The following is a 22,340-nucleotide window of genomic DNA, read 5'->3' on the forward strand; positions in this document are numbered from 1 at the left end:
GATTTACAAGATTAGTGGTGACAGACACTTCTCAGCTCTGCTCGGGAGAGCAGCTCTGTAATGCGCTTGTGGTTTCAGATGTGGGCGGCCTGTGTGAACCTGTCGTGCAAGGCTCACGTCACCAACTGCTGCAGTTATCTCCTGAATCAGGCTGAGGGTCTTTGCCGTGCACCCAGAGACAGCTGGGTGACAAATCACCTCCAGGTTGGGGATGCCTCAGACTTGTGATGGGACTGGGCAGATGCATCTGGGAAGGTGAGTCTGTGCTTTGGGCTTCCCAACTTCTCAAGTCAGCATGAAATTCAGAAGGCAGAGAGGGACATGTGGCCCTCCAACTCAAGGCCCAGGGAGCCACTGTGGAAGCGTGGTGTTTGAGAGCGCCACCCTAGCTTTACCTCCTCTGGTGTCCTGGCCTTGGGTGTCTCTTAGAGATGGCAAAATTTGCAGCCCTGACCTCAAGGATTACAAACTAATTTCCAGTCCTGTAGGGGTTATGGGTTCTGCTGTGCCCAGTGTGGCCATGCTCCAACTGGATGGAGGGAAGGGCACTGAGTTTGTCAGGCAGAATTTCTAATTGTGGAAGGAACTCTGCTTCCTCAGTGATTGAACTGACCTTTGTGGGGGTGCCTTTGTGGGGTGAGAATGGGCATACTTGGGCCTCAGTTGTGGTGGCCATGGGGTGGAGCTGAGGTCTAGGCGCAGGGCTGGGAAAGCCTCTACCAACCCTGAGGCATTTGGGTGTTTTAGGGCAGAAGAGGAGCCAGGAGGATGGGATGCCCCACTGGAGCTGTGTGTGGGGCAGCAGGTGAGGGTGGGATTCCAGAGGGAGGGTCCACCCAGCCAAGCAGAGGAAGGGGAGGAGAGGGTTTGTTTTGGAAAGAGCATCACCCTGTCAGTTTCCTGGGGTCTGGATAGTCTGTTCTTGTGATGAGCTGGAGGATGTGGGCCCTGCTTGGATCCTCCTCTCCCCTCCCTGCCCCCATTTTCTCTTCCTGTGATTTATGCTGTTCTGGGCTCACCCTCTTTCCAGAGCTTAGCTACACGAGGCAGATTAGTATCAAGAGTGGGTATCCTCTCAGAGTGTCTTCAAGTAGCATCCCAGAGCCCCGCTCCTGGGTACCCACAACATGAACACCATCCAGAAGCAAGGGCAGCCTCTGCAGGTGGGGCGGGGGTTGGAAAACATTTATCAAACAGTTGAGTTGCGTGCAGGGGATGCAACATGATCAAACAGGGTCTTGCCTCAAGGAGCCTCATGTAGGGACACCACACAGTGATGACCTTCAACGGCAGTGGGGCAGCAAGGCTGTGGGAGGGGCGTTTTGGGCAGAGCAGGCAACGTGGGTACCTCTTCACCAAGACAGTAGGAAGAGCACGGACGTCATTTTCCCGTCTCACCTCCAGACTCCCAGGGAACTGTGCCAATACCCTTACTCCAGCCCTGGCCCATAGCCACTGCTCAACCCTTGGGCCCTGTCAGTTCAGGGCTGTACAGAAGGAGAGTTGCCTGTGCTCAGGCTCAGGGGTTCCGTCTGGCTAGGGAGGCCTACTAGGGGACTGGGGAAAGGCCTCATGAAGGACCAGGCCTGTGATGGGGAGGGAAGATGGCAGAGGGGACAGTGGGAAGCAGAGCAGCAGGGGTCTCCTCCACGCCTCTTTGTGCTTCTCCCACCCACCCTTGCCTGCTCCCCTCTGCCCTGGGTATGTGCCCTTGTCCACCAAACACCTCTGCAGTGCCGAGTCCAGCCCTGACTTCTTCCTGAGCTGTGGCCCAGCATTCCCACAGACATCTACCTCATGGATGCAGCACTGCCCCTTATCCTCTTCTCTGAAAGTGTATGGAAAATGCTTCTTGGTGCCATCTCTCTTCCACCCTGCCTTCCCTGCACCTTCTCTATGAGGTGTCTGTTGTCTCTGTACTTGCCTCCAGCTGGCCTTTCTGATCCCATCCCTCCTGCCTCCTGCCCATCCCCACCCCTGTTGGCACCTCACACACTCTATGCCCAACAGCATTAGGGATTCCCACTGTGCTGAAGGAAATCGTCATGTGGTCGAGAGAGGGAGCTGGCCCCTGCTCCCATTTCCAGCCCCATTTTCTGGCACAGCCTCCATGTCCCCAGGCTCCAGCTGCTTCTGCGGTACCAAGGTCTGCATTTCTTCCTCTTCCCCCAGCAGACAGAAGAACTTGCTGGACAGGTGTCCACTTCAATAGTAACTTTCATCTTATCCACCTCTATGGCTGCCAGCCTCCTGAATGGTCCAGAAGAACTGGACCCTTCCCTGCCCCCATTAAAAAAGACAAAATATGACCAGGCGTGTTGGCTCATGCCTGTCATCCCAGCACTTTGGGAGGCCGAAGCAGGTGGGTCACTTGAGGCCAGGAGTATGAGACTAGCCTGACCAACATGGTGAAACCCTGTCTCTACTAAAAATACAAAAATTAGCCAGGCATGGTGACTCACGCTTGTAAATGCTTGTAATCCCAGCTACTTGGGAGGCTGAAGCAGGAGGATCACTTGAACTCGGGAGGCGGAGGTTGCAGTGAGCCGAGATCGTGCCACTGTGCTCCAGCCTGAGCGACAGAGAGAGACTCTGTCTAAAAAAAAAAAAAAAAAAAAAAAAAAAATATATATATATATATATATATATATATGCATAATAGTCTCTGTGTAACAGTAAGTGGATGCAGTAACTGGTGTGAGGGCAACTTGGAGAATGTGCTTTGAGGCACAGAGATGCTCAGGGCTGCCTGGACTGCCTCCATGATGGTGGCCTGCTCTGTATTAGGTGAATGTTCAGGACATGAGGGCCAGGAAAGGTGAAGGGCTGAGCCTGTCTAAAGACCCTCCTGTGGGTGTGGCAGAGCCTGTGATCTGAGGCAGGGCTCCAGCTGCAGGGCAGCCCACAGCTTCACAGTGGCCCAGGGAGGCAGGGCAGGCAGGCTATGAGGCCCAGTAGGCATCTGGACCAGACTTTGACACTGAGGCCATGGAACAGGTGGAGCTCTGAGAACGGACCAAAGTGATCATGGGCTGAAGGCTATGTCCACAGACCCAATGCGGGATAGGCTGTGCTGGGCAGTGATGTCAGCCAGGCTCCCCAGCAGGACTGGGGATGTCAGGGACAGCTCTCTCCCAGGTGGCAGACACTGGTTTCCCCTCCTGCTCTCACAGCCGTCCTGTGACTGGGTGTTGTCTGAGCTGTGGTGAGGCCTCCCTGGTGACATTCAGGAGCAGGGAGCATGCGAGTAGGGGTGTGTGCACCTGCCCTGACTGCCTGGCCCTGTGGTCAAGGATGGGGGAAGGCAGCTCTGCCTGAAGCTCCACCCCATTTATAAAGCTCTGTGGTGCCTTCTGCTGGGGCATGTGCTGAGTGGTGCCTCGCAAGCACTGCCCTCGGGAAGTTCACAGGCTTATGTGGAAGCTGGTGGGAATGGGCCAAGAACAGAGGTGTCAGGAGCCAGGTATTGGGCAGGTCCCAGGTCTCTGAGCCTCAGTTTCTTCATCTGTAGGAGGGCGGTGACCCTGCCCTGCTCAGCTTACCAGGTACAGAGGTAAGTTTTCAGTGCAGAGGAAAAGCAGAGACCTTCCCCTCAGATGGCCATACCCCCTTGTCGCTGTACCCAACTCTCCGGTCCTACTTTGTAGCTCTCAGGTGTCACATGTGGATCTTGCCCTACCATCCCCCTTCCTTGTCTAGAAACGAGGCCTGCTGAGCTTGGAGCCATCCCACTCCCTGCTCTAAAGCCATCTGCTCCTGGGTTAGCTTGTGGCTGGCTTGGCCTGATTGTACATAGATGTGGGTGTTTCTCCACTGCTGGGGCAGCGGTTGTCCATTCTGGGGCCTGCATTAGCTCTCAGCTGTGGCTGTTGTGCCTGTGCTTCCCCAGGTCCTGGTGGTGACTCCAACCCTGCCCTCACATATCCCAAGAGCAGGCTGACTGCCTTCCCCATTCCCACCTTTCCAGTAACTGCTGCAAGAACGGACAGACACTGCTGCAGAGAACTTGCCCCGGTGTTTCATGCTGTGGCTGGTGGTTCCAGGCTGCACGCTCCATTCTAGGAAAGGGTGAGGCTTCCTGATCATCAGTCTTAACAGGGGACTGTCCTATGGGTACCTGGATATGCTGCCGGGAGTGGGGCAGAGTGGGGTTAGAGTAGTGCCTGCTGCCCATTGGGGGTGTGCAGGTTCCTTAAGGGCATGCATGCTGTAGTCTATGTGCGTGTCTGGTTTTTTCCTCCTCCTTATCAGTAATCAGTCTTGTATAACCAGGCTGGCCCTGCTTCCTGCCTAGGGGCTATCGGTGTACCATCTGGAGTTGCAAATGGGGTGATAGGGCGTCAGCGGCCTTCCCACACCCAAGCACTTCCTGACACCCAGCCCCTCATCTCTAGCCAACCTCTGGCTCCCCCAGGGATCCTGGGGCTCAGGCCTCACACTCCAGCATCGGGGGACTTTGCCCTTCTGGTGGTGCTCTTCTTTGCAGGTACCTTGGAACAGGGGTGCAACAGAGTTCAGAAAGTGCCATCTGTTGCACGCATACCCTGCTGCCACACTCGTCCACCTTTCTGGGGCAGAACACTTGGATGGATCTTTATTTAAGAAGACAAAAGGGAGAGAGAATGCATAGAGGCTGGGTCTGGTGGCTCACGCCTGTAATACCGACACTTTGGGAGGCCTAGGCAGGTGGATCCCTTGAGGTCAGGAGTTCAAGACTAGCCTGGCCAACATGGTGAAACCCTGTCTCTACTAAAAATACAAAAAAAAAATTAGCTGGGCATGGCGGCAGATGCCTGTAATCCCAGCTACTCAGGAGGCTGAGGCAGGATAATCACTTGAACCCAGGGGGCAGAGGTTGCAGTGAGCCAAGATTGCACTACCGCACTCCAGCCTTGGCAACAGAGGGAGACTCTATCACAAAAAAAAAAAAAAATTGCTTAGAATTTGTCTGTGTGACCCTGGGCAAGTCATTTCCCCTCCTTGGGACTCAGTTCCTTGCCTATAAACGGGGACAGTGCTTCTCCCTTACAGAGCTGTTGTGAGAATTAAAGTAGAAAATGTACCTGTGGTGGTTGTTGGTAGTGACCAGTTCCCCCAACCCTGACTCCCCTGCAGGATGGGGCTTGGGCCCAGGGATGGGGGATGGGCTGGCAGAGGACGACTGTCCTGGAGAGGAGTCTTCTTGGCAGACGTGGAGACCTAGCTGAGTCAGAGTCCAGGATCTAAGTTTGAGGGTGCTCCTTACACCCTGCAGCCATGAGTCTTTGGCTGGGTCAAATGGCCTTTCTGAGCTTCAGTTCCTTATCAGTAAAGCCTGGGCAGTGGTCCAGCACGCTGGACACTGTGTGAGTGTTAGGACACAGGACACTGTGTGAGTGCAGGTGGGGACCCATGGAGCACTCTGCTGGGGAGCAATTCATGGGGAGCACCCCTCCAGAGAGGGATGATTTGCACAGGGCCCTCAGCCCAGTCCCTTGCAGGCTGGACCTTGGAGATTGAGGCCCTGAGGCGAGACATGGGCACCTGGCTCCTGGCCTGCACCTGCATCTGCACCTGTGTCTGCTTGGGAGTCTCTGTCACAGGGGAAGGACAAGGTGAGGGCTGGGCACTAATGTCTGTATGAGGTGGGTGGAGAACTAGGGCATGTTTACGGGACTGGGTTGTACGATGTCGAGCCTCTGGGGAAAGGTTTGGCCCAAACTGTGCTGGGGCATGTCCTCTAGGGGTCAGTCTGGACCTCAGTCTCTAGTCTCCCTACTTTTACCTCCCTACCTTCAGTCCCTGGACCGACCCTAGTCTCCCTTCCTTCACCCTCTTGACGCCTCTTCAGATCTGACTTGCCCGTGTACCACGGGTCAGAGCCCATCACTTCCCAGGCCTCCCAGTGCTTCCCTGGACAGATTCTGGGATCATTTACTGGTGACTGCCCTGCTAGGGTGTCAGCTGTCAGATCCTCCCCAACCCCCCAGCTCAGCTCTGGCCACTGCATCCTGACCTGGAGCATCAGTCCTGCCTTGGAGCCAATGACCACACTTCTCAGCTATGAGTTGGCCTTCAAGAAGCAGGAAGAGGCCTGGGAGGTAACACTTTGGCTGGCTTTCCCTGGGGGCCTCTCTCCTGGGAACAGCAGTCCAGGGCAGACTCACCACTCTACATAGGGAGATATCAACTTGTAGTGATGAGAAGGGGAGGAACTAGAGCGGGGTGTGTGTGCACACACACATGCTGGCATGCAGATATATATGCTTTATGTGTGTGTATGGGAGTAGGGTGAGTGCGCCTGTGTATCTGTGTGTGCACATAAGTGTGGTGAGTGTGCATGTATGTGTTTATGTGTGCACACATGTAAGTGTGCACACTCACATTTGTGTGCCCATGTTTGTGTGTTTACATGTAAGTGTACATATGAGTGTGCCTGTGCCTTGTGTTTGTGTGAGTGTGCACATGGGCATGCCTATGTGTATGAGTGTGTATGTGAGTATGGTGAGTTGCTTCTGTGCACACACTTGTGTTTATGAGTGTGCATGCAAGTGTGATGAGTGTGAAAGTGTTCCTGTAGACATGTTTGCCTGTGTGTGCATATGTGTATTTGTGGGCAAACGCAGCTGTGTCTGTGTGTGAGTGTGAGTGTGCCTTCTCTGTGTGTGTGTGCACGTGAATGTGGTGAGTGTGTCTGTGTGTTAACACAGGTGTGTTCATGAGTGTGTTATATGAGCATATAATGCATGTGTGTATTCTCGAGGGCTGAGGGACCCAGCCCCACCTTCACCACCTGCTAACTGTCCCCACTCCCACAGCAGGCCCAGCACAGGGATCACATTGTCGGGGTGACCTGGCTTATACTTGAAGCCTTTGAGCTGGACCCTGGCTTTATCCATGAGGCCAGGCTGCGTGTCCAGATGGCCACACTGGAAGATGATGTGGTAGAGGAGGAGCGTTATACAGGCCAGTGGAGTGAGTGGAGCCAGCCTGTGTGCTTCCAGGCTCCCCAGAGACAAGGTGGGCACTGCTGTGGCTGCTGCACTTCCAGAGTCTTGGCTGGACGTCTTCTCTCCTGTTCACCTCAGCCCTGCACCCTTTCACCCTCCTGGAAGCCCCTCCCCGAGGCAGCCATGCCTCAGTTGATCCCCTTCCTCTGAAGATCTGAGGTCTATAGGGAGGACACAAACACCTGCCAACTCTGGGGCTTCCTGGGAACCCGTAGTCAGTGGCTCCTGTTAGGAGTGAGGGTGGCAGCTCCTGCCTGGAGGCTGGACATGACCTCAGTGTCCTTAATGAGGGCTGGACTGACCCTTGCACACTGCAGTGCTGAGACAGCCCACGGACCTTATGACCCACCGTGTGGCAGATGGGAAGAGTGAGGCCCAGGAGTGTGGCTCACACAAGGTCCTTCAGCAGGTGACACAAACCTCCAAGTCCCATCACAAACCTTCCACTTTGGCCCAGGGCACTAAAGGGCGCACTTTTGCCATGTAGGTTTGTGGGGAGCCTCCTGGCACTGAGGCTGCTCACAGCCCTGGGCCTTTCCTGCCCACAGGCCCTCTGATCCCACCCTTGGGGTGGCCAGACAACACCCTTGTTGCTGTGTCCGTCTTTCTCCTGCTGATTGGCCTGACCTACCTCCTGTTCAAGCTTTCGCCCAGGTAGGTAGCTGATGTGTGTGTGTGTTTGTGTGTACATGTGTGAGTGGATAATGATGTATGTGTGTTAGTGTATGTGTGCAGATGTGTCACTGTGTGCATGTGTGAGTGTGTGGTGGGTGGGGCGTCAAGGGCCACCCTTGTCTGGTTCCTCCCCTCCCCTCTCCACTGCCTGGTCCTGGATGGGGTAGGCTTTTCAAGTCTCCACCCTGGGCCAGAAGAGGGTTCTCAAGTTGCCAGGGGAGAGAAGGGAAGGGGGATCTGAGGCAGAGGCTGAAGATAAGGGCAGCTTGGTCCCGACCACACCCAGAGTCACCAAGATCAAGAGCTGGAGGTCCTAGTCTCCTGCCTCTGGAGGAGCTTGGTTTGTTCATTTGTTCACTTGTTCTACGAAAGGACAGTTGGGGCATCTGGTGTGCTCAGGACCCTGTTCTCAGAACAAGATGGACAAGGGCCCTCCTTAAAGAAACCGTCATGCCTCATGCACCACACATCAGGTTACAAGACGGGGTGCAGGGGCCATGTCAGGCAGCGGATGTGAGGAAGAGGGTGTGGGGAGAGGGGTGTTGGGTGGGGCTAAGTGGGAGGGTGCTTGGCTTCTCCTTGGAGCAAAGGAAAGTGTGAAACTGTGTGACACAACCCAATTTATGTTTTGAGGAATAGATTGCTGGGACAAGGGGACATGGGGGACCTGCTGGAGGCCAATGGGGGCCAGTGGGGTGCCCACAGGGAGACGATTTGGCATGAGCCAGTGAAAGAAGTGGAGATAGAGAAAAGTGGAGAGAATTGCAGGGTCTTATGAGGAGAAATAGAGGGGACATGTGGGTGGATGAGATATGAGTGGTGACCCCTGAGGTGGGGAAATGGGGGACAGCCTTGCGGAGAGGTTGGTGAAGTCTATTTGGACCTGTTGGGTTGGAGCCCCAGGTGACATCCTTGTGGGAGGGTCACGGGATCCTTGGCAACAAGTCTGGTGCTCAGGGAGACACTGGGTGGGGTGGGAGCCACAGACCTTCTGCTGATGGCAAAGACGGGGTTCCTGGAGGTGCTGGCTCCCTCTGTGGGCTGAGGACCCAGCTGGTAACTCCCCGTTCTGAACCCACCATCGCAGCTCATGCTGTAAAGGATGCATGCCTCAGTATAAATCAGTTCTATGCGGATGTTAAGCAAGGAGGCCCAGTTGGGTCCTACCCTGAGAGTGGGTTGGAATGTGATGAGATGGGAGAGAGGCAGTGGCGGGGACGAGCTGGGTGGACCTCCTGCTGATGGAAGGAAGCTCAGCCTCTGCAGTGACCTCAGGCCACCTGGGTCGCCACAGGCCTCTGACTGGCCTCTCTTGGCCTCAGGGTGAAGAGAATCTTCTACCAGAACGTGCCCTCTCCAGCGGTGTTCTTCCAGCCCCTCTACAGTGTGCACAATGGGAACTTCCAGGTGTGTGCAGAGACCATGGCAGGACGTGGGGGGGCAGGGGTTACCCAGAGCTCTGACCTGCCCAAGATGTTGGCTTTCATGAGAGTTGGTGGCCAGTATGGGAGGCTTGTCAGTGCTTGGAGCCTTTTTTGTATATTCAGTGAATTTCAATTTATACACATGTCTCAAATGGGGAAAAATTAGCTTTATTTTCCATTGCTGATTTCTTTTTGTTCTCAGGTCTCCAGTTCCATTGCTGATGGAAAAAATGTAAATTTCTCATGACTTATCTCTGTCCCCTCTGGTTTGCAGCTGTCTGCACCCACCATGTGCCTCACCTCCTCCTTCTGCAAAGGTGTCTGTCCTGTGGCTGTGGGGAAGGGTCTGTGGTGTGTGCGCTGCCCTTGGGGCTCTCACTGCCTCTGGGCTCCTGCTCTGCCTGGTCCCCTGGTCTCCCCGGATCTCATGATGGCACCACAGCTGAGGAGTGGGCTCTGTACTTCCCCCCCTTCCCCCCATGTTGGGCTCCCACAGCCCAGGCACCAGTGAGCAACTTGGGGGTCGCATCAGCCCCTCCCCTCCCTGCTGGGCTGGCGGTTCATGCCCCTGGGTGGGAGGAGGAGGAGAGGGAGGGCTCCAGTGAGTGATCTCTGGTTTTTCCCCTCAGACTCCTCACTTTGGGCAAAGGACAAGAGGCAATGAGGGCTCCTCCCTGGGGTCTGGGCCAAGCTGACCCCTCTTCTCCAGAATCTTCCCTCCCTGTGCCCTAGGGCATCCCTGGGCCCTGTGCGGCAAGGATGTCCCCTTCACACTGCGGCTCCAGCTTACTATGCAGAAAAAATCCTTTTCTCTCTCAATGAGGAGCCTAGTTTTCAAGATTTTTGTCCAAAAATATAATTTGAACCATGAACCGGGCATCTGGCTCTTAGCAGAGTCTCCCTCTTTCCCCAAGGTGGTAGGTGTGACTGTCAAGAGCCTGGGCAGCCGACGACAAGGCTGAGCAGGTCAGATTGTGACTGTCTCCTGGACTGTCATCCGTTGCAGGCACCAGCCCTTCCCTAGAGAACCAGGACACCAGCCAGGGGTTATTTAGACCAGCGGGTGGGGATCTGGTGCCATAGGTTGGCCTCCAGGGAGCAGTGCAGTGATGAAGGGTGTGGTGCATGTGGTGCATGGGATGGACGCTCCTGGTCCCACCAAAGGAACAGCTTCTTTTTGGAGGCGGGGGCCTCCTGTGGCCCCACAGAAGGAGCCAGGTCTGCTGGCCATAGCCCAGCGCTTTGAAAGTCACCAGTCCTGACAGCGACTCATGTGTGTGTCTGTGTGTGTGTGTGTGCGCGTGTCAGGTGGGAGTGCCCAGTCTCTGTAGCTGCTGAAAGGCTCTGAGGCACATGCTGTCAGGAGTTGGCTCTGTCCTGGGCAGATATCACCATCTGTACCTTGGTTCAAACTGCTGTGAGCACCAGACCCTGTGCTGGTGGAGTGGTGAGGGGCCTGAAGGGACTCAGGGTCCCATGTTGGGGTTGGGCTGGTGCATGGAGGAAAAACAGAATGTTCAAGACACAGGTGATGCTTGGCCTCTGGGTATGGACCTCAGGAGGGCTTTCTGGAGGAGGAGGGAGAGTAGGCTTGCCAGAAAGGAGGCAGCTACTCCCATGATGAGTTCTAAACATGCTGCCTGAGCCCTTCCCTCCTCCCGTGCTCTGTTCCAGACTTGGATGGGGGCCCACAGGGCCGGTGTGCTGTTGAGCCAGGACTGTGCTGGCACCCCACGAGGAGCCTTGGAGCCCTGCATCCAGGACGCCACTGCACTGCTCACTTGTGGCCCAGCGCATCCTTGGAAATCTGTGGCCCTGGAGGAGGAACAGGAGGGCCCTGGGACCAGGCTCCCGGGGAACCTGAGCTCAGAGGGTGTGCTGCCAGCAGGGTGTACGGAGTGGAGGGTACAGACGCTTGCCTATCTGCCACAGGAGGATTGGGCCCCCACGTCCCCGACTAGGCCGGCTCCCCCAGACTCAGAGGGCGGCAGCAGCAGCAGCAGCAGCAGCAGCAGCAGCAGCGACTACTGTGCCTTGGGCTGCTATGGGGGATGGCACCTCTCAGCCCTCCCAGGAAACACACAGAGCCCTGGGCCCATCCGAGCCCTGGCCTGTGGCCTTTCCTGTGACCATCAGGGCCTGGAGACCCAGCAAGGAGTTGCGTGGGTGCTGGCTGGTCACTGCCAGAGGCCTGGGCTGCATGAGGACCTCCAGGGCATGTTGCTCCCTTCCGTCCTCAGCAAGGCTCGGTCCTGGACATTCTAGGTCCCCGACTCGCCAGATGCATCATGTCCATTTTGGGAAAATGGACCGAAGTCTCTGGAGCCCTTGTCTGGGACTGAACCTCCTGAGAAGGGGCCCCTAGCAGCGGTCAGAAGTCCTGTCTGGATGGAGGCTGGAGGCTCCTCCTCAACCCCTCTGCTCAGTGCCAGTGGGGAGGAACCTCTACCCTCAGCATCCTGGCCACAGGTTCCTCCTTCTGTTGTCCCTTTTCTTTATCCCTGGCCTCTCTGAGAAGTGGGGTGTGGTCTCTCAGCTGTTCTGCCCTCATCCCCTTAAAGGGCCAGCCTGGGCCCAGTGGACACAGGTAAGGCACCATGACCACCTGGTGTGACCTCTGTGTGCCTTACTGAGGCACCTTTCTAGAGATTAAAAAGGGCTTGATGGCTGCTCCAAAGTGTTGATGGCTGGGAGAAGGGGCCAGAGGAGGAGTGAGGGGTGGGGTTTGTCCAGCCCTGGGCTTTCCGGGTTCTAGAGATAGCACGGTGGAGGCTCAATGACAGTTCTGGGGACAGCAAGGTGGAGGTTCAGGGGCAGCTTTGGGACAGCAGGATGGAGGCTCAGGGACAGTTCCTGGGAGGCCAGCGCCCTCATTCCTCCTTGTCCTCATCCTCCCACTTGCTCCAGGAAACTGAGAGCTGAGGCTGGAGCTTCCAGGCAGTCAGGGCTGGAGGTGACCATCCAGCAGTGATGGTGGCCTGTGAAGGGTCCTGCTTCTGTCCTCAGCCTCTCATGGGGTGGGCTTGGGGAGGAGCTGTGGTCTGGAGAGAGTGGCAGTTGGAGCAGAACATGCCTGCATTTGTTTCCTAGGGCTGCCGTAACAAAGTGCCACAAAATGGTTAGCTTAGAACCACAGAGATTTGTTGTCTCAGAATTCTGAAGTCCAGAAGTTGGAAATAAAGATGTTGGCAGTGTTTCCAACCACATGTTCCTGGGCTCCCATGAAACAGAAGTTGATATGAGGCCAAGCAAGCTTCCCAGACAAGGCTTTATTAAGTTTTATTCCCTGAAAGGTTGGGCAGAAGAGAGACAGTGCAGGAGGAAGGATTCTTGGCTGACTCCCCAAGGGGAATGCATTGTGGTATCTTAAGGAGGGTGACATACATAATTTATGAGCTACGTGAGTGTCATTACACGTATGGGGTGGAGTGAAGGGTGCTCAGATGCATGCTAACACATACGTTGCATGATCAGAAAATGGCAGATAAGCCCCTCCCTGGGTGAGGACTTTAGTATTATCATAAGGCCAGGGTCATTCTCCTGGCCTTGTGCACATGCAGGTGATAGAGTCAACTCCCGTGAGTAAGACTTATAGTGGGATGCTGCTTATCTTAGTGTATTTCAGACGGTTGGCAAGGTCTGGCCAGCGAGTATGGCACCTGGAGGGTGGTGCTGCAAGGTCTGGTGGTCAGCGGGCATGTATGGAACAACACGTTAGTGGGGGTGGGCCGAGTCCCATTTCTACTCTGTCTCAGCAGGGCCATGCTCCCTCTGAAGGCACTAAGGAAGGATTAGTATCAGGCCTCTCTCAGCTTCTGTTGGTTTCTTGGCTTGTGACACCAAAGCTGTAATCTTTTTTTTGTTTTGTTTTTGAGACGGAGTTTTGCTCTTGTCACCCAGGCTGGAGTGCAATGGCACAATCTCAGCTCACTGCAACCTGCGCCTCCCGGGTTCAAGTGATTCTTCTGCCTCAGCCTTTGGAGTAGCTGTGATTACAGGCGCCTGCTACCACGCCTGGCTAGTTTTTGTATTTTTAGTAGAGACGGCGTTTCGCTATGTTGGCCAGGCTGGTCTCAAACTCCTGATATCAAGTGATCCGCCTGCCTCTGCTTCCCAAAGTGTTGGGATTACAGGCGTGAGCCACCGCACCTGGCCAAAGTTCCAGTCTTTACAGGGCTTTTTCCTTGTGTGCATTTCTGTGTCCAAATTTCCCCTTTTTAAAATCACAGTAATAGTGAATTAAGGCTGGCCCTAACGATTTAATCTTAACTTGATCATCTGCAAAGACACTATTTCCATATAAGGTCACATTCACAGCTCCTGGGGTTAGGACTTCAACCTAGAGGGCCTGACTGCTGGCCCCACACATCATGGCCCCTCCCAGCATGCCCCACCCCCTTCCTGGGTGCCCCAGGCAGATCACAGGAGGGCCTGACTGCTGGGCTTTGGACTGACATTGGGATCATCTGCGTAGTTAGGGCTGTGACCAGACTGAGATAGGAGGTGGGACCTGACTCCTGAGGCAGGGCTTGAACTCTGGACCAGATTGCAGACTAGCTGAAACAGGCAAAAGCACCCCTCCATAAGACACACCCACTGGTGCCAAATGAGTTTGCTGTTCTCATGGTAACACCTGGAAATTACTGCTCCTTTCCATGGCAATGACCTGAAAGTTACCACCCCTTTTCTAGAAATTTCTAAATAACCTCCTCCTTAATTTGCATATAATTACAAGTGGGTATAAATATGTGTGCAAACCTGCCTCTGAGCTGCTACTCTGGGCTCACTGCCTATGGGGCATCCCTGCTCCATAAGGAGCAGTACCTCTGCTGCCACTGCACATGGCTGCTTCAATAAAAGTTGCTCTCTAATACCACCGACTCGCCCTTGAATTCTTTCCTGGGTGAAGCCAAAAGCCCTCCTGTGCTAAACCCCAATTTCTGGGCTCACCTTTCCTGCAGCAAGAGTGTTTTGGGGCTGGGAGTGCTGAAGTTTTGAAGGCAGGATGAAATGGAGGCTGTTCGCTCCCTGGGCCCTGAGTTATGGGGAGCAACTCTCTTGGCTGCTCTCATGCTCCCTGCAACCTAAGCAGAAAGAAGTACCTGCAGCTTGATGCCCCCAAAGGCAAAAGCCCCTTCTGGCTCACATAGGCAGCCCTCCCACCCTGCATGCCTGCAGAGCTTCTGGGGTTTTGCGGGGAGCCTCAGCAGAGCTGGATCCTGGTCTGTGGGGGCGAGGCAGGCCCCAGAATGTATCTTTAGCATCCAGAGTGGGAGGGGTGTGGACGGAAGCGAGGTACAGGCATCCTCAGCTCTAACCAAGTATAAAAATACTAGTGTGAATCCACTTCCTGGAGCTGGGCTCTGGGGAGCCCCGGGCTAGTGTATTTATAACAGGGGCTGTGTGGCTCATGAGGCTCCATGTGTGACCTGGGCTACCTCATGATCACACAAACAAACCCACGATTGGGATGCCTCTCCTTTGTGGCCTGGACACGTCTTCATTCAACTCATAAACTTTCCCTGAGTGGGCCCTAGAGAGCTGGTTCTGGGCTGGAACCTGAGTGTGAAGCCACTGGAGGCTGTGTAATTTGTAGGTGAGTCACTCAGTCACCTAAGCCTGGCCCTCCCCTCTGCACAGGGCGCTAGCCATACCTAGCAGACTGCTGTGAGTTCACCTGAGCAAGACACCTGCACACAGTGGTGCTCAGAAAAAGCTAATAATTCCTTATTGGAATGAGACATGCCAGGCGTGGTGGCTCATGCCTGTAATTCCAGCACTTTGGGAGGCTGAGGCAAGCAGACTGCTTGAGCCCAGAAGTTTGAGACCAGTCTGGGCAACATGGCGAAACCCTATCTCTATGAAAAATACAAAGATAATTAGCTGGGCATGGTGGTTCAGGCCTGTAATCCCAGCTACTCGGGAGGCTGAAGTAGGAGAATCACTTGAATCCGGGAGGCAGAGGTTGCAGTGAGCCGAGATCATGCCACTGCACTCCAGCCTGGGCAACAAAGTGAGACTCCATGTCAAAAAAAGAAAAGAGGCCGGGAGCAGTGGCACATGTCTGTAATCCCAGCACTTTGGGAGGCCAAAGTGGGTGGATCACGAGGTCAGGAGTTCAATAGCAGCCTGGCCAAGATGGTGAAACTCCATCTCTACTAAAAAAAAAAAAAAAAAAAAAAAAAATTAGCCAGGCATGGTGGCAAGTGCCTATAATCCAGCTACTTAGGAGGCTGAGGCAGAGAATTGCTCGAACCCAGGAGGTGGAGGTTGCGGTGAGCTGAGATTGCGCCACTGCACTCCAGCCTGGGAGACAGAGCGAGAGTCAGTTTCAAAAAAAAAAGGAAAAAATAAAGAAAAGACCCCAGGACCATACATATTTACAGCTCAGTATTAACTAACCTTAACGAAATATGATTTTATTTAAAATGGTCAAGGTAAAGGAAAAAAAAGAGTAGTGACTTTCTTCAAGTAATTTTATGTTGTAATATCAGAGCTTGATACAGTTAATACATTTCATCTAATATAGGAATGAGAATGCTTATAAAGCAGACGTCATTTTATGTACCATTACAAATACACTGCCAATTAAACAGACTTTCTCAACAAAAGACTGTTGTTGACGAGTTCACTTCCATTAGACACACACAATGGTTTGTTTTTGTTTTCATTTGTTTTTGTTTTTTGAGACAAGGTCTCGCTCTGTCGCCCAGGCTAAATGCAGTGGCGTGAGCATGATAATGTGCCTACTGTTCCATTTCCTGTGTTGTTTCCACTGCGTTAACAAAACAGCCTTAAAACACAGAGCACTGGCCGGTCGCAGTGGCTCACGCCTGTAATTCCAGCACTTTGGGAGGCCGAGGTGGGCGGATCACCTGAGGTCAGGAATTTGAGACCAGCCTGATCAACATGGAGAAACCCCGTCTCTACTAAAACTACAAAATTAGCCAGGCGTGATGGCGCATGACTGTAATCCCAGCTACTCGGGAGGCTGAGGCAGGAGAATCGCTTGAACCCGGCAAGCAGAGGTTGCAGTGAGCTGAGATAGCGACATCGCACTCCAGCCTGGGGAGCAAGAGCGAAACTCCTTCTCAAAAGAAAACAAAACAAAACAAACACCGAGCACTATAATCCAGGGGCGCCTGTTTCATTGGCCTTAGACTGTGGTGCCTGCTGGTCCCCGACCTCACGACGGCGTCTCCATGTTCCTCCTCCTCTCCCGGTACCAGGGTCAGCCCCAGGTGTCCGGGAGATACAGCCCCAAGTGTCCCAGAGATGTCCTCACCGCGGACGCGGCCCCAGGTGTCCCCAGGTGTCTCGAAGCCGTGTCCCCTCCTGGGTGGGTCCTGAGGAGAGAAAACTCCGTCCTCACAGTCCTCACGCCCCGGGATGCTGCCGTAGGGATCAGACGCAGTTCTACCGTGGCGCTCCAGGTTTGGCCGGGCCCCCTAATGGCAGCCCTGGGGAATCCCTGAAAATTAGCGTTTGGGTTTTTCTATGCTGTGATTTTGGAAATTTCAACTGAAATGGAGCCCACCATCCCGTGCCCTGACCGAAACCCATGGAGACAGCAAGCAAAGAAGATGGCCAGTTCACGCCTGTAATCCCAGCACTTTAGGAGGCCCAGGCAGGAGGATCACTTGAGCTCAATGAGTTCGAGACCAACCTGGCCAACACGGTGAAACCCCCGTCTCTACCAAAAATACAAAAAAAAAAATTAGCTGGGCGCCATGGCGCACGCCTGTAGTCCCAGTTACTTGGGAGGCTGAGGCAGGAGAATCGCTTGAGCCCAGGAAGCAGAGGTTGCAGTGAGCAGAGACTGCACACCTGCACTCCAGCCTAGTGGACAGAGTGAGGCTTCGTCTCAAAAAGAAAGAGGGCAGGGTGCAGTGGCTTACACCTGTAATCCCAGCACTTTGGGAGGCCGAGGCGGGCAGATCACGAGGTCAGGAGATTGAGATCATCCTGGTCAACGTGGTGAAACCCCGTCTCTACAAAACCTATAAAAATTAGCTGGACGTGGTGGCGTGCTCCTGTAGTGCCAGCTTTGGGAGGCTGAGGCAGAGAATCGCTTGAACCAGGGAGGCAGAGGTTGCAGTCAGCGGAGATCGCGCCACTGCACTCCAGCCTGGGCGACAAAGCGAGACGCCATCTCAAAAATAACAAAAAGCAAAAAACAAAACCAAAAACAAACATCCAGCACTGATCCCGGGGGGCCTGTTTCCTCGGCCTCAGGTTGATCTCCCAACAGCGTCTCCGCGTTCCTCCTCCTCTCCCGGTACCAGGGTCTCTTCCCAGAAAGCTACTCACGTCCGTAACCCGCATCTTGGCCTGCGCTGGGGGTGACCCGCCCAAGCCTCCATGAAGGGACACTCCTACAAAGTGAGGTCCTGCAACAAACGGCAGGACGGGGAAACGCAGCCGCGCTCGCTCCGCCGCACTCACAGCGGGGGCGGGAAGCCTTTTCCTCACCTTGGCCTCAGCCCCAGGTGTCCCGGAGATGCAGCAGCGTCTCCCAGTCCTCACCGCGGAAGCCGCCCCAGGTGTCCCCAGGTGTCCCCATGTATTTCGAAGCTGCGGCCTCTCCCATGCTGGAGAGGATGTGGAGAAATAGGAACACTTTTACACTGTTGGTGGGACTGTAAACTAGTTCAACCATTATGGAAGACAGTTTGATGATTCCTCAGGGATCTAGAACTAGAAATGCCATTTGACCCAGCCATCCCATTACTGGGTATATACCCAAAGGACTATAAATCATGCTGCTATAAAGGCACATGCACACATATGTTTATTGCGGCACTACTCACAATAGCAAAGACTTGGAACCAACCCAAATGTCCATCAATGATAGACTGGATTAAGAAAATGTGGCATGTATACACCATGGAATACTATGCAGCCATAAGAAAGGATGAATTCATGTCCTTTGTAGGGACCTGGATGAAGCTGGAAACCATCATTCTCAGCAAACTATTGCAAGGACAAAAAACCAAACACCGCATGTTCTCACTCATAGGTGGGACTTGAACAATGAGAACACATGGACACAGGAAGGGGAACAACACACACCAGGGCCTGTTGTGGAGTGGGGGGAGAGGGGAGGGACAGCATTTGGAGATATACCTAATGTAAATGACGAGTTAATGGGTGCAGCACACCAACATGGCACATGTATACATATGTAACAAACCTGCACGTTGTGCACATGTACCCTAGAACTTAAAGTACAATAAAAAATATATATATTAAAATAAAATAAAATAAAAAAAGAAAAAAAAGATAAAGACACTTCACCAAAAAAGACATATAGATGATATGACCAAATGTGGTGGCTCATGCCTGTAATCCCAGCACTTTAGGAAATGGAGGCAGGTGATCACTTGAAACCAGGAGTTCAAGACCAGCCTGGCCAGCATGGCAAAACCCCGTCTCTACTAAAAATACAAAAAATTAGCCCGGTGTGGTGGCACATGCCTGTAATCCCAGCTACTCAGGAGGCAGAGGCAAGAGAATCACTTGATCCCGGGAGGCAGAGGTTGTAGTGAGCTGAGATCATGCCACTGCACTCCAGCCTGGGTGACAGAGGAAGACTCCGTTAAAAAAAAAAAAAAAAAACCGATGGCAAACAAGCATCCAAAATAATGTTCAATAGCACTTGCTGTGAGGGAAAAGCAAATTACTGTAACAATGAGAACCACTAAACATCTACTAAAATGGCTAAAATCTTTTTTTAATGCAATAAAAATTGCAACAGAAATTCTCATTCAATGATAGTGGAATGTATAACGGCACAACAACTTCAGAAAACAATTTGGCATTTTTTCTCAAAGCTAAACATGCCCTCACCATAGAAGCCAGTAATTGCGCTCCTAGATATTTAGATAACAGCTTTGAAAACTTAGGTCCAAATGAAGATCAACATGCAATTATGTACAGCTGATCACTTCATAATGGCCAAATACTTTAAGGAGTCAGGATGACCTTCAGTAAGTGAATGAATAACCAAGCTGGGTACATCCATTAAATGGAATGCTATTCAGTAAGAGAAAGGGGTGATCTATGAAGCCATACAAAAACATGGATGAATCTGACATGCATATCACTAAGTGAAAGAAGGTTGTGCTGTATGTGGTATAATTTACCATTTTAAGCATTTGTTGTTGTGGGGAAATACACATAACATAGTATTTACCATTTTAAACATTTTTAAGTGTGTAGCTCAGTGGCACTATTTGTGCTCACACTGTTGTGCAGCCATTACCACTATCATCTCACATTCTCACCAGCAATGCACAAGGGTTCCAATTTCTCCATATGCTCACTAACACTAGTTAGTTTCCATTTTAAAAAAAGATAGTCACTCCAATGGGTATGAAATGGTATCTCATTGTGGTTTTAATTTTCACTTATCTAATGGCGAGTGATGTTGAGTATCTTTTCATGTGTTTATTGGCATTGGATTTAGCAATGATTTCTTGGGTATGACACCAAAAGCACAAGAAACAAGAGAAAAAATAGATACGTTGGAATTCATCAGAATTTAAAACTTGTGTACATTAAAGGACACTACCAAGAAAGCTAAAAGAAAACCGACTGTATGGGAGAAAAGATTACAAGTCATATCTGATAAAGGTATAGTATCCAGAATATATAAAGAACTCAACTACAAAAAGACAAAAACCACAATTTTATAATGGGAAGAAGACTTGAAAAGACTTTTCTCCAAAGAAGATACACAAATAGCACATGAAAAGATGCTCAACATCACTAGCAATCAGGGAAAGGCAAATGAAAATGATGATAAGATACCACTTGACACCCATTAGAATAACTATTACCCAAAACAACCACAACAACAAGGCCAGGCACAGTGGCTCACACTTGTCATCCCAGCACTTTGCAAGGGTGAGGCGGGCAGATCACTTGAGGCCAGGAGTTTGAGACCAGCCTGGCCAACATGGTAAAACCCCATCTCTACCAAAAATACAAAACTTATCCAGGCATGATGGCACACACTTGTAATCCCAGCTACTTAGGATTACTCGTTACCTCAGGTGATCCGCCCACCTCAGCCTCTCAAAGTTTTTTTTTGAGACAGAGTCTTTCTCTATTGCCCAGTCTGGAGCACAGTGGTGTGATTTCGGTTCACTGCAACCTCTGCCTCCTGGGTTTAAGTGATTCTCTTGCCTCAGCCTTCTGAGTAGCTGGGACTACAGGCAAGCACAACCACACCCGGCTAATTTTTGTGTATTTTTAGTAGAGATGGGGTTTCACCAGGCTGACAGGCTGGTCTCAAACTCCTGACTTCATGATCCACCCGGCTTGGATCCCAAAGTGTTGCGATTACAGGCATGAGCCACTGTGCCTGGCCATTTTTTGTTTGTTTGTTTTTTTAGTGGAGATGGGGGTTTCCCCATGTTGACCATGCTGGTCTCAAGCCCTGGCTGCAAGCCATCTGCTCACTTCAGTCTCCCAAAGTGATGGGAATACAGGCATGAGCCCCTAGGCCCAGCCTGTTATCAATCCTTTCAATCTTGCATATCAGGCAGGCAAAGATATTTCAATGTTGTTTAAATTGGCACTTCGTTGAGTATCAGTAGATGTAAGCAACTTTTCATTTATTTATTAGTTGAGTGTTCTTTGGGGTCACAAATCAGATGATATTTCAATGTGTGCAGGAGTATGCATATGTGAGTGTCTGTACGTGTATGTGTGATTGGAAGTGCAAACGTATGACAGAACGAATATGAACACCTCTGTTCTTGTGTGCCTAGTGTGTTAGGGTTTGGTTAGAGTTTGGATTAGGATTAGGGGTAATAGGCTTAAGTTGTGGAGAAGGGTTAGAGGGATAGGGATTATGGGTTAGGATTAAGCGATAGGGGTTAGGGTTTAGGGTTAGAGTTTGGGGATAGGGTCAGGTTAGGGTTAGGGTAGGGTTAGGGATTAGGGTTAGGGAGTTGGGGGAGGCTTGGGTTAGGGTTATTGTTAGAGTTTAGGGCCAAGGATCAAGGGTCATGGGTCAAGGGTTAGGGGTCATGGGTCAAGGGTTAGGGTCATGGATCAAGGGTTAGGGTTAGGGGTTAGGGGTAAGGATAAGGGTTAGGGTTGTTAGGGTTAGGGTTCGGGTTCGGGTTCGGGTTCGGGTTCGGGTTCGGGTTCGGGTTCGGGTTCGGGTTCGGGTTCGGGTTCGGGTTCGGGTTCGGGTTCGGGTTCGGGTTCGGGTTCGGGTTCGGGTTCGGGTTCGGGTTCGGGTTCGGGTTCGGGTTCGGGTTCGGGTTCGGGTTCGGGTTCGGGTTCGGGTTCGGGTTCGGGTTCGGGTTCGGGTTCGGGTTCGGGTTCGGGTTCGGGTTCGGGTTCGGGTTCGGGTTCGGGTTCGGGTTCGGGTTCGGGTTCGGGTTCGGGTTCGGGTTCGGGTTCGGGTTCGGGTTCGGGTTCGGGTTCGGGTTCGGGTTCGGGTTCGGGTTCGGGTTCGGGTTCGGGTTCGGGTTCGGGTTCGGGTTCGGGTTCGGGTTCGGGTTCGGGTTCGGGTTCGGGTTCGGGTTCGGGTTCGGGTTCGGGTTCGGGTTCGGGTTCGGGTTCGGGTTCGGGTTCGGGTTCGGGTTCGGGTTCGGGTTCGGGTTCGGGTTCGGGTTCGGGTTCGGGTTCGGGTTCGGGTTCGGGTTCGGGTTCGGGTTCGGGTTCGGGTTCGGGTTCGGGTTCGGGTTCGGGTTCGGGTTCGGGTTCGGGTTCGGGTTCGGGTTCGGGTTCGGGTTCGGGTTCGGGTTCGGGTTCGGGTTCGGGTTCGGGTTCGGGTTCGGGTTCGGGTTCGGGTTCGGGTTCGGGTTCGGGTTCGGGTTCGGGTTCGGGTTCGGGTTCGGGTTCGGGTTCGGGTTCGGGTTCGGGTTCGGGTTCGGGTTCGGGTTCGGGTTCGGGTTCGGGTTCGGGTTCGGGTTCGGGTTCGGGTTCGGGTTCGGGTTCGGGTTCGGGTTCGGGTTCGGGTTCGGGTTCGGGTTCGGGTTCGGGTTCGGGTTCGGGTTCGGGTTCGGGTTCGGGTTCGGGTTCGGGTTCGGGTTCGGGTTCGGGTTCGGGTTCGGGTTCGGGTTCGGGTTCGGGTTCGGGTTCGGGTTCGGGTTCGGGTTCGGGTTCGGGTTCGGGTTCGGGTTCGGGTTCGGGTTCGGGTTCGGGTTCGGGTTAGGGTTAGGGTTAGGGTTAGGGTTAGGGTTAGGGTTAGGGTTAGGGTTAGGGTTAGGGTTAGGGTTAGGGTTAGGGT

The 22,340-nt window shown here is 53.0% G+C and overlaps 1 protein-coding gene across 1 annotated transcript; it reads left to right on the forward strand.

The window, feature by feature from the left end:
- The first annotated feature begins 227 nt into the window (after positions 1–227).
- On the forward strand, positions 228–11,353 carry IL9R (interleukin 9 receptor). Its single transcript, XM_054544202.1, has 7 exons — positions 228–255; positions 5,481–5,594; positions 5,860–6,080; positions 6,798–6,999; positions 7,538–7,643; positions 8,987–9,071; positions 10,763–11,353. Exons 1-7 carry the CDS (start codon positions 228–230, stop codon positions 11,351–11,353), a joined length of 1,347 nt encoding a protein of 448 aa, XP_054400177.1.
- The last annotated feature ends 10,987 nt before the right edge of the window (positions 11,354–22,340 follow it).

The sequence above is a fragment of the Pongo abelii genome, chromosome X, assembly GCF_028885655.2.
Source record: "Pongo abelii isolate AG06213 chromosome X, NHGRI_mPonAbe1-v2.0_pri, whole genome shotgun sequence".
Lineage (NCBI taxonomy): Eukaryota > Metazoa > Chordata > Mammalia > Primates > Hominidae > Pongo > Pongo abelii.

Excerpts from the sequence above, each read along its gene's own strand:
- IL9R (XM_054544202.1), top strand. The coding sequence starts at position 228 with ATGGGACTGGGCAGATGCATCTGGGAAG. Across the intron at positions 5,595-5,859 it reads TGTCACAGGGGAAGGACAAG|AGCCCATCACTTCCCAGGCC; the intron begins GTGAGGGCTGGG and ends ACCACGGGTCAG. Across the intron at positions 7,000-7,537 it reads CCAGGCTCCCCAGAGACAAG|GCCCTCTGATCCCACCCTTG; the intron begins GTGGGCACTGCT and ends TCCTGCCCACAG.